This window comes from Myotis davidii, unplaced genomic scaffold (assembly GCF_000327345.1).
Source record: "Myotis davidii unplaced genomic scaffold, ASM32734v1 scaffold674, whole genome shotgun sequence".
NCBI lineage: Eukaryota > Metazoa > Chordata > Mammalia > Chiroptera > Vespertilionidae > Myotis > Myotis davidii.
This window is the reverse complement of record NW_006286674.1, coordinates 2,663,372-2,675,833: the sequence shown is the minus strand read 5'-3', so window position 1 is coordinate 2,675,833 and position 12,462 is coordinate 2,663,372. Positions and strand designations below refer to the sequence as shown.

General features: G+C 32.9%; 1 protein-coding gene across 2 annotated transcripts in view; it reads right to left on the bottom strand.

Annotated features, from left to right (window-relative positions):
- The window catches only part of FNBP1L (formin binding protein 1 like), a 63,584-nt gene that overhangs the window by 7,929 nt on the left and 43,193 nt on the right, over window positions 1-12,462 (bottom strand). Inside the window, exons 10-13 of one of the 2 annotated variants that reach the window (XM_015560331.1) lie at window positions 9,541-9,555; window positions 6,201-6,310; window positions 2,314-2,446; window positions 1,842-1,936 (exon numbers count right to left, since the gene is read on the bottom strand). In XM_015560331.1, the coding sequence (XP_015415817.1) occupies window positions 1,842-1,936; window positions 2,314-2,446; window positions 6,201-6,310; window positions 9,541-9,555 (353 nt within the window). The remainder of the gene's footprint in view (window positions 1-1,841; window positions 1,937-2,313; window positions 2,447-6,200; window positions 6,311-9,540; window positions 9,556-12,462) is intronic. The other variant, XM_015560332.1, reaches the window with a different exon arrangement.

Genomic DNA, 12,462 nt, shown 5'->3' with positions numbered 1-12,462 from the left:
GGAGGACGGTGGTGGGGGAGGGAGGGGGGGGGGGGGGCGGGAACTGGGAGGAGGGGAGTTATGGGGGAAAAAAGAGGAACAAATGTAATAATCTGAACAATAAAGATTTAAATTTAAAAAAATAAAATTAAATTAAAAAAATAATAAAAAAAAAACTCAGTAATCTAAAGGCATTTTTTTTCTTCACAACTTTTTAAACCAGAGAGAAAAATGTTAATAATTTTGCTAAAGAATCAAATGATTAAGATTTTAATAATGGGGAAATCTATGTGATTAGATTTAACAGCACTTTCAGTATGCCTGGAAAACATTTTTTTTTACTTTATCTTTATTGTTTAAATTATTACAGATGTCCCTTTTTTACCCCATTGACCCCCCCTCCCCACTCTTGTCCCCTCCCTAGGCCTTCACCCACTACTACCTGTGTCCATGGGTTATACCTATATGCATGTAATGTCTTTGGTTGATCTCTTCCCTGCCCTCCACCCTCTTCACTCTGAGGGTCCTCAGTTTATTGCATGCTTTCATGTCTCTGGATCTATTTTGTTTGTCAGTTTATTTTGTTCATTAGATTTCACATATAAGTGAGATCATGTGATATTTCTCTTTCATTATGTAGTGGATAAAAAAAGCTGTGGTACATTTACACAATGGAATGCTGTACAGCTGTAAAAAAGGGGATCTCTTATCCTTTGAGACAGCATGGGAGGACCTAGAGAGTATTATGCTAAGTGAAATAAGTCAGTGGAAGACATGTTTTTAAATAACACAAGCAAAACAGATTAATTATTAAAATCTAGGTTTTATCTAATAACAAAACCCAATATATTTGGGGGTGTTGTTTGATATAATGAAGATATGTACTCTTTCAAAAAATGATAATGGAAAGGAGAAACTAATATTTGTCAAGAACATACTATAACCAGGTTTTTACTACTGGGTGCTTTATGTACATTACTTCATTTATTACTAATAACCTGAATAAGGGGTATTTTAATCTCTATTTTATATTTGAGGACACTGAAACTCAGAGAGAATTAAAAATGAACTTAATCAAATTATAGAGTAATTAAGTAGTAAACTAAGATCTCTCAAATTCTTCTCTAAGGTGAGTTCTAATTTGTTGGACTTTATTTTTTTTTAATATTTTTTTATTGATTTCAGAGAGGAAGGGAGAGGGAAAGAAAGATAGAAACATCAATGATGAGTGAGAATCATTGATTGGCTGCCCCCTGCATACCCCCTACTGGGGCTCGAGCCTGAAACCCAGGCATGTGCCTGGAATGGGAATTGAAAAGGGACTTCCTGGTTCATAGGTCAATGCTCAACCACTGAACCACACCGGCTGGGCTAATTTGTGGGACTTTATTATAAAAAAGAAAAAGACATATTACAATAAGGGAAATGCCACAATGTTATGGAAACTTAGCAAAGTGCCTTTTGGAAGCTCTGGTCTAAACTAACAATACACATTTTTTATAAAACTTTGTGAGCAAGTTGACAGTTAAATTTTTCTTTGGCATTAGCTACCCAACTCCATCTATTAGGGCATCTCCCCATGCCTGAGGAGCCTATGCCTCCAGATTACAGCTCCAAGAACTTTCTATGTCCCCATCTCTGTTTTGGGATGCATGACAAACAAACTGAGCAGCAATATGAAATTTCATACTTCACCTATAGCTATTATAAAGAAACAGAAAATTTAGGTTCGAAAGACTGATGTTATTAAAGCCAAACTTGTTAAATGAGGGAGGAAGAAAAAAATTATATGAAGTTTAGAAAAAAAAGTGAGAAAAGTTTGGGAGAAAAGAAGAAATACAAATAAAATACAAAAAAATGACCTTTCTCGTCCCTGTGTTACAAGATGATTTATGTCACTGCTATGTCTTCTGTCTCCTCTCCCACCTGTTTTGCCTTCAACTTCAGAGAGCCATGCCTTAGGAAAAAAATAAGTAAAACTGAGCTTAATAAATACTTTTAAGAGCTCGTAAGATATTCTACATTTAAAATGTGCTTTGAGTTGTTATGATTATGTAATTCTTAGCGAAGGGAAACCTTTATTCCAGTTTGGTCAATGATCAACTTTATGGCTAATAAAAAATAGTTTAAGTGTTTATTTTTATATATCACTTTTCATTTAAAAACTTCAACAAGGGACTAAACATTATGTACCATACGATACCTTACTTTTAGTTCATGAGCCCTGAAATTAAATAAATATTTGAAGATAATTCTAGCAAAAAACTAACCTATCATGATGAAATTTATACAAATGAATTTATCTCAGACAACTGCTAAACAACAAATCTCTACCTCATTCTTGTGGATTTCCATTCGCAGGCGGTCAATATTATTCATGGTCTCTGCTAATTTAGGCTGCAAACTCCCTGGATCCCCCATTTGTGGATTTTTCTCATACACATCTTTCATTTTGTTGAGTGCTTCTCTGAAAACAAAAAGGAAGCCATAAAATTAAATATTCACTCTATATATTTCCAGATAAAAGAGTTTCATTTTATTTGGGGACTCACATACAACCTAATCTGAAAAGATTCACATCTCTTTTAAGTTTAGTAAAATATTACCTGATTAAAGATAATCTGATAAAGTATGTAGAGTGTGTAATTTATGGAAACATCCTTTAAATCAATTGAAATATCAAAAATAAGTTAGATTTAATTTCTCATTTCTTGCTCCTGAGACAGATATATATATATATATATATACACATACACACACACACACACACACACATACACAGACCTATACATATATGCTTCATCAAAGGCTAGAAGATATTCCTCAATATTCTTAAACTTATCATATCCCAAATCAAACTCATATTCCCATCTAGACACTATTCCACCTTTTCTTAGAGTTCATAGCATCAGCATCCTCCCACCCATTTATACTAGAAATAGAAATGCATCTTTAACTTGCCCTCTACCTCCAAATTCAGTTATTCACCTCCTCTTCACTAATCGTAATAATAGATTATGACTCAATCAGCTCTCCTCAACTCTGACAGCTGACAGTACTGACTTACACTCCTTAATACTCATTTCCTGCCTGATCTCCGGAGGGTACATTTTCTTTTTCCTTCTCCTCACTCTGCTGTCTTGTATCTCCCCCACTGGCTCCTCTTCTCTTCACCCTTTAAATGTATGTTACATAAATGACATAGGCTTCCTCTCATCTCATCCTACACTCCTCCTTCAGAATGATCTTTTATTGTTTTGTTTTTTCCAGTTTTAGTGAGATATAATTGACTCATTGCTTTAATATCACCTATCTTTAGATGATACGCAAGTATATATCTCGTCCTCTTTTTCTCCTAAGTTCTAGATTTGATTTCCAAATACAACTACATACTTTCATATAGATTTTCCATATTTCAAAAATCAACATAAGCAAAACCATGACCTTTGCCCCAAATATATTTTTTCTGTTTTAATTAAGTCTTTATCTATACTTCTGAGGTAGAAAGCCTCCATTTTTCTCTTCTTGGACATCCAATCAGATGACAAGTCTGACCTACTCTGCCTTTTAAACAGTCCTTATAATCTACTCTTTTCTATTTTCAAGACACGGTTTCAACATCTCACCTAGCTGGTTTGGCTCAGTGGACAGAGTGCCAGCCTGCAGACTGAAGGGTCCCAGGTTCGATTCCAATCAAGGGCACATGCCTGGATTGCATGCTCAATCCCCAGTAGGGGGCATGCAGGAGGCAGCCGATCAATGATTCTCTCTCATCATTGATGTTTCCCCTCTCCCTTCCTCTATGAAATCAATAAAAATATATTTTTAAAAAAGAAGTCCTCTAATCAGTCTCCCTGATGTCAATGTCTTTCCTATAAAATCTACTCTTCATATAGTTTTCAATTATCTTTCTTTAGAATACAGAGGTGATAGTATCGTCTACTTTCTCAACAACTTTTGGTGACTCTCCAATACCTCCAGAATTCTACAAAAAAGCATTCAACACTTTATATAATTCATCCTGTACCTTTTCATCCTCATCTTCTGATATTATACTGCACATAATTTCTAATCAAGTCTCCTCTGGCCTAGAGCCAATCCCAGGCCATGAAAGAATATTCACATTTCTGTGCTTTTATTCTTTGTTTTTCCTCTTGTCCTTAAATATTCTTACTCTCCCTTTATTGTCTAATTTCTTGTCTGACAAAACCCTATCCTCCCGTCAAAGTCTAACTCCAATGTTCTGGAAACAAACCAGCTGTTTGGATGTCAACTCTGATATTTACCAAATACCTAACCTGAGCCACATTATGGATATATTTGAGACTCAATTTCTCCACCTTTATAAAAAGAACAATAACTTCAGAGGGCTATTTTGAGGAATTCAATGTAAAATGCTGGGCTCACTTTCTAGTACATAATAATCCCTCAATAAACATCAGTTTCCCACACAATCACCCTTCCTCTTCCCCCAACTTCTCCCCAGTGACATTCATCTTAATTATCCCAGTAAGAATGCATTATTTTTTCCCTCTAGGTTTCCCCAGAACTTTATCTATTAACAGCTATCATAATCCAGCTTGTACAGAAATTAAATCAATGAGTTTTATCTTTCCTAACTAAAATGTGAGCCTATTAAGATCAGGAACTATTTTATAACCTTTTTGTATCTACTAAAGTCCTGACAGTCTATTACATATAGTAAGCCCTAAATATTACATTATATGTTATAATTTCCCAGAGACCATTTACATGTTGCTCTAGTAAGAATTATTTTAACATTTAAAAATTATTTAATGGGGAAGTAATATACAACATGGTATATACTGTATTGTATATTTGAAAGTGGCTAAGAGAATAGTTACTCATCACAAGAAAAAACATTTTTGTGACTATGTATGATGATAAATATTAAATACTTATCATGGTGATCATTTTGCAATATATACAAATGTTGAGCCATGATGTACATCTGAAAATAATGTTAATACGTCAAATATACCTCAATAAAAAATGTAATACTAATACAGTTGGTCCTCATTATTTGCAGATTCCGTATCTGTGAATTGCCCATTTGCTAACATTTATTTGTAATCCAAAAAGGAACGCATGTGGCATTTTGATAGTCATTAGACATGCACAGAGTGGAGAAAAATTTGAGTCATCTGATTTATGTGTACATTCTCAGCTGAGTTCAAACAAGGAGATACTTTAACCGCTTATTTCTGCTCTGATACTCTGGACAAGTGTCCTTTTGTGCTCATTGTTGGTGACTTTTCCCTTTATGAGAGCCCGCAGCGTAGTGCTGAAGTGCTATCTAGTGTTCCTAAGAGCGAGAAGGCTGTGAGGAGAAAATACATGTTATATAAGCTCTGTTCAGGCATGAGCTACCGTGGTGTTGGCCCTGAGTTCAAAGTTTATGAATCAACAATATATATTTAAAAACTTGTCTTTAAGCATAAAACAAGGTTATGTATAGATCAGTTAATACAAATGTTGTGACCAGAGGCTAACATCTGGAACCCTGTATTCTCTGTTTTGGTATTCACTGATCAGTGTTCACAGTGACTTCATAGAGCCTAACTGCCACAAATGACGAGAACCGATTATAATGCCTTACTTCATTTATAATTAAGCAGACAATCATATCTGATATATAATTCTTAACAATCCCACTCATGCCAGACCTTAAGCTCCAATTTTATCTTCAGTGTAAAAGCAGATAATAAGTCACCAATTCACTGTAACAACCCTTTATTCATCATAGCTCTCTATGTTCATTAAAACAAAACTGAACTACAGGAATGTTTTTATAAAATTGGGGGGAAAAATAAAGCACTGAGTGAGTGAACCTGAAGCCATAGTAAAATACTGTTTACCAACATATATTGCTGCAAAAGAAATTTATCCAAGCATAAAAGGTAGTTATTATTGGTGAAACTACTCTTGATATGAGTCATCAAGTGATTTTATAAATTTTTGGAAGGCATAAATATATACGATTAGCTCCAATAAGTAATCTGCAACCCAAGAAACTCTAACATTTCATTTTTACTTGTGACGCAGCAACCATAAACACTTCAGAGTGTTTTTTCCCTTCAAAAGATATTTCAACTAGGATAAATGATTTTTAAACTTTTTATACATCACACCTAAACACATCATTCAAAATAGACCCTGAAAGGAATAATAACGGTAGAGAGAACTTAATGGAAAAATACTTCTGATCTGATTCTTTCTGTAGTTCTCTGTTAAGTTCATCAATGCGCTGCTGTAGTTTTTTACGTCTCTGTTCTGGTGGCAGATGACTGAAATCTTCTAGTGCTGTGCCCTGAAAAGAGAATCTAAATGAGTATAAAAAGCATTTTCAAGAAATTTTATTTTTCACATATGTTATAAAATAAGAATATCAATTTTTAAGTTTAATTTCTAATTAGCCCCAAACAATCCCTTTTAAGAAAAAGAAATCTACATAGATATGTGTGTTAATTAAAACAACTGTATTAACAAAAGGCTCAAATTCCAGTCAGTATATAAAATCATGAAGCAGGATGGTAAAAATAACACCAGATAAAGATATTAGGTAATGACTAGTATCACATTATTCCCAGGTCTTGGCAGAATTAAAATAAATACATACGGATCTTCTTACAGCAACAACAACAAATGGAAACACGTAACATTTCTCATCTATATATATTATTGTTTTATATATAACATATCAACACATCCCAGTCAGCATATTACAAATGTTCAGACTGAAAATATGAAGTCTGTATAACTGAATTATGTAAGCAACTTACCTCATAAAGACACTCTAATTAATGCATATAGTCTTTGAATGATTACACTTGTAAACCAATCTGTTCTTTAGAACCAAAACATACTTGACAATTAAAAAACAAAAGATCCAGTAAGTGAAATGTAAGTAAAGATTATATTCCAATAAGGAGTCTTTTCCAATTATCCTTTTGTACAACCAAATAATATACCTCAGTTGTTCCTGAAAGAATGATATAATCCAAAGAGAGATATAAACCTTCTTTTGGAAGTAAGCTTGAGGTTTGAAAATTTCTTAATGCTTCGTTATTCAAAAAATTGTATCATTTAAGGAAAGTGCTAGTATTTAGATGTAAATTTGATAGAAAAGATGTCATTCATTTCTAAAATATTAATCATGTTACTGTTACTTTAGCTATTTTATTAGAGATTATACAATGGAGCAAATATTAGCAACTACTGATTCTTTCTGATATAAACCCATATTTACATGGTTTTTATATCCTCCCAAAACTGACGACACCTATCTCATTCTTCTTTTTAAAATGGTTATTTTAAGAATACACAAGTTCAGTTTTTAAAGTGTTGCTGAAGGGAGCTCCCAAAATAAATGCATCCTTGCTCTGTGGGCCACTTGTGCCTATAACATAAGCTAAAAAGCTTTATTTCACCATTATAAGAATGCTTCCCTTACTTTAAGAAAAATGAGAACACTCAATTTTAAGATGAGCCCTGATCAAATGTAACATTTAATTAATAACAGAATCTCTAGAATTTCCCCAAATGGCCTTCACATTATGGACATTCAACAAACTTGCCTAAGAAGAAGGAGGACATTTTGTCTAAGTAGCTGTTGTTTTTTAATCTACCAGTCACCATACATAAGAATCTGTCAAATCAATCAAATTTGACCTAAATGAATAAATGGCAAAATTTTCTATCCTTGAAATTTAGTGATCAATTATCATTATATGTTGTCAGATTTAATCTAATTTATGGTACAGGTTTTGAAAACTATTATATATGTGCCAAAGATAAAACTTTCTAATTTATATTTTTTAAATATGTGTTAAAATTTTGAAAAACTATTTAATAGAGAAAATGTATTCCAATGTAACTTATTTGGTAGTATTATAATAAACTCAAAACTAGCTATAAGTAAATCTGCCAAATTTCCATTTATCCCTAATCAAACCTTGTTCTCAAATTTATTAACATTAGATCCTAGACACTTGCATATGTAATATCCCATTGTGACATTATAACCTATCCTTCTATAGAATATGAAAAGTAACTCCACTCTGTTTCCTGTGGATATAAAGAAGACCTCTGAAGCATTTAACAACTCTCCTACAAGGGAATTCATAAAAGGCTGAATTGCAAGAGTCTGAAAAACAGTGGTTTATTTTCTAAAAGTGAGAAACTATGTTAGAACCCAATAGTTTTGGGCTTACATTTTCACAATGTACTTCCATTAATTTGTCTGAAATACATAAATGTGTAAAGGAACATCTCTCTCTTTCTCTCTCTGTCAAATAAACACACACACACACACACACACGATATTTAGGTTATTTGTCAGAAGAAAGCACTGACTATAACAAATTAGTAGAAAAATTATCGTTCTTACTTTCTGGAAAACCCAGTGATTCTAAACTCTCAAAAACTCTAAAAAAAATCAAATTTGTTATTTTTTTAAAGGGTATTTAAAAGGGAAGCCCTGGCCATGGCACAGTTGGCTGGAGGATTGTCCCGTACACCAAAAGGTTGCAGGTTTGATTCCTGGTCAGGGCACATACCTCAGTTTCTGTCTCCATCCCTGGTTGGGGCATGAGCCGGAGGCAAGCAATCCATGTCTCTCTCCCTTTCTCTATAAAAATCAATAAACATATCCTCAGGAGAAGGTTAAAATAAAGTATTTATAAAAGGGTGTTAAGGAAAATCATTTAATTTTCCTTCTATAAAAACAAACTTTTGTTCTACCATGTAACTTTCAAAATAGCACATACACACACACACACACACACACACATACACACACACACACACACTGTCTGTCTGGCTAATGACATCACATAGCAATGCCCAGTTTCCTCTCCCTAGCGATCAGTCTCCTTGCAGTTTCTTCAGCCCAGGAACATGACTTGCTTCGTAGCCAGGTGGAAACATTTCATACTTTAACCAAATTTCTGTGAAGCATTTTCCCATGCCTCATCTCATCTGATCCTCACGGAAGTCCTAGAGTAGGTAGATAGGAGACTCAGTGGAATCCTATTTTCATTAGCCAGAAAATGGAGATTTAGAAAGCTTAGACATACATATAAAGCTCTCGCTGGTGCCAATCGCACGTATGTGTTTCCATCTGTCATTGTTGACTGTGAATGTGGTTGACACTTCCATTATAGAGAAACGACAAACAGCGATATTAAAGTATTTCTCCTAATTAATTTCCTTTCAATGTGCATGAATTTATGCACCGGGCCACTACTTTAACTATAATTTTATTCTCTGTAACACTGTAACATGACAAGGACTAAGTAAGGACTCAATAACATTCAAGAACTTAATGGATTGATTATAGGTTAACCACATTTTTGAATTTTTATGATATCAAGAGGTACTGGCATTTGTTGGACTCTATATAGATTAAATCATAAAAAGAAAAACATATAAGATGAAAATGTGGATCTGTACCTTACTATTTGTTTTGACTTTAAACAAAATAATGATTTGAGATTATTTAATGTTGGCACAGTATATAGATCAGCACATAAGGCTTACCATCTTCCCCGACCACTGAATAGTTCAATGGAAAACAGAAAGAAATGGCAAATTATTCACATGAAACCATAATATAGAAGATGCAATAACCTATATATATTTTTTACAATGTTAAAATAAATCGTGTACATTTCACAATCCAAACAATTATGCCAGAAAAACAATTTAAGCACATTTTTGAAAGTAAATTATCTGCAAAAAAAACTAAAACAAAACAAAATACAATGATGATAATGGGCAGATATTTTATATATGCAACTAAAACTAAAAAGTAAATAGTAATCATTCTATCAGTAATCATGTATTTTCTTCTTTAAAGGAGAATTTTTACATAAGTGAGTTTCACTTATTTAGCTCTTCATTCTCAAAATACTACTATTTGAAAAGTTGAATATAAAAGATTTAACAGCCATTTAAAAAAAATCTTATATAAAGGATTTAAAAATGGAATGCTCTTTATAATGTATTAGACAAAACACCATTTCCTGAATTTTTATAGTTTAAAATACCGTAGGGTAGTTTTAGGTGAGGATAAAATTCCTACTTTAGTTTTAAGGTACTTTTTAAAATGTACAGACACGTTAAAAACACAGTATTACCAAAACAATAAATGAATCACTTAGAGTCAAGTTCCCCATACGTATTTCCTAATAGACACAAGTATATGGGCTGAATTTTGCTTTGAAGATATAGCTTCTATTTTTCAGTTTTTATTCTGAAATCTACATGCTTGAAAGCAACACTGAAAATATAACTTGAATTTTTAGAAAACTGGTTAAAATTTAGTCTTTCGGAAAATATGAAATGACATAGCCAGAGTATTATCATATAGTTATATATACTACACATGTACACAAATGCACATTCTGTGGGCTGGCAGAGTTCTGCAACTGGCATTGCATCTACCTAGCATCCCAACTAAACACATGAGATGCATGCACACGTGCAGGTACACAGTATGTTCACACAAGCACACACACACACACACACACACACACACACACACACACACACACACCCTGTGACCAAGAATACACAGGAGAGCTTTACAAAGTTAATATTCATTGCATTTGGTTAGCAGCCTCTAAAATTTTTTTATCATTCCCTGTTTTCTAAATCATATTTTAGATTTGGGGGATGTCGGGTAGAATTTCACATAAAATTATGAATTTTAATAAATAGCTGACAAAAATATCTACCCCTTATCTCTGATGAATTTGTCATATATAAATGGTTATAATGATAAGAAAAGATGACATATGCTATTCAATACCTTTCCAAATTAAGCTTAACATTCTTTAGACTGTCAGTAGTTTCAGGCAATAAAACCACAACATCTTTGTAACAAAATTCCTGATGAGATTTAATGGTTTAAATTTTTAAAAGATATTCATGTTCTCTTTAAATGTTATTAGAACAAAATTATATACAGGACAAGAAGCAAACTCCCTATGGTATTGGATTTATCTTTTATAATTTTCACCAGCTAAATTTCTAAGTGATGCAAATTATTTTTTCACTTTCTATATTAATGTTTTAGAAAAAAACATTAAGGTAATTATGTACTGAAATATCAGATGTTTCAATGTTTAGCTAATCAAATTTTGGGGATACAAAAAAACTCAAGTTCTTTGTAAAAATATTAGAAATATATAAAGTAATTCATGTTCAATACAGAAACACCTCACTCTTATATGTAATTATTATATACTTATAATTAGAAAATTTCATATATCCACTCTATCTTAATAAATATACAAGGGAGCTATAAAAAGAAATCAGGCAATTAATATTATTAGATGTATTTCATTTAAAGACAAAGAAATTCTGAGAACTGTACTCTAGATAGATAAAAAGCTTACAAAAATTACTTTAGAAGTTTGTAAGATCCTAAAAAACTTAGAAAACATGGACTTGCTATTGCTAGATCTACCCCCCTAACCCCCAAAAAAGAGTATCCAGTAAGCTCAAATGAAGTAGATATAGAGAAAAAAATTATTCATTTCTAAATTAAGTAGTTAACTTTAGGAGTACACCAAATATCCATTAATGGTTAGATTTTGAAGGAAATTATAGACCCTCAGAAAAGGTCTATGTATGGTCAAATTAAAAAACACTGATCCAATATAACATTTCTCATATCCTTAAATATACTAGAAACTGTGCATACTAGGTTTTCTTTAAGAAAAATAAATTATATATTTTCAGAAAGTCAAAATGTGGGTATTTAGAAAAAATGATGTAACAAATATAGGTTGACACAAGTTTCTAATTTGAATTGGTACAATTTATCAGTTTTAAGGAAACTTAAATCATTTCACAATATATGTAGATCAAACCACCATGTTGTACATCTTAAACTTACACAGTGATGTACATCAATTATTTCTCAAAACTGGAAAAAATGATGACTAAAAAATATTCTGTTTTTATATAAACTGGGGGTTAAATTTACTTGGCTGGCTACTTTAGTGGAAATGTAAAAAGTGCCTAGAAGTGATTTAGTATAAAGAGTAGGAGTTCTCTTCCATAGAACACACAGGAAAATTATTGAGTGTATCCTAAGAGTTGTCATTGCAAGGAGAAATCATTTTTGCTTTCTTTTTATTGTGTTTACATGTGATGATAAATGTTAATTACCGTATTTGCCGGCATATAAGACGATTTTTTGGCCCTGAAAAATATGCCTCCAAGTGGGGGGTCGTCTTATACGCCAGGTACACTTCAGATAGACTGCCCATAGTGCTTGCCCCGTGCCATAGTGGCCTCCCGATGCCCGCCCACTTCATTCCACATACCGTTCAGGCATCAGCAGCGCTGCTGGGTGTATGCTCGGCTGTTACGCGATTTTGCTGTTATGCGATTTTACCACACTCGCAAAATCGCACACAGCCGACCATACACCCAGTATGATAGCGCAAA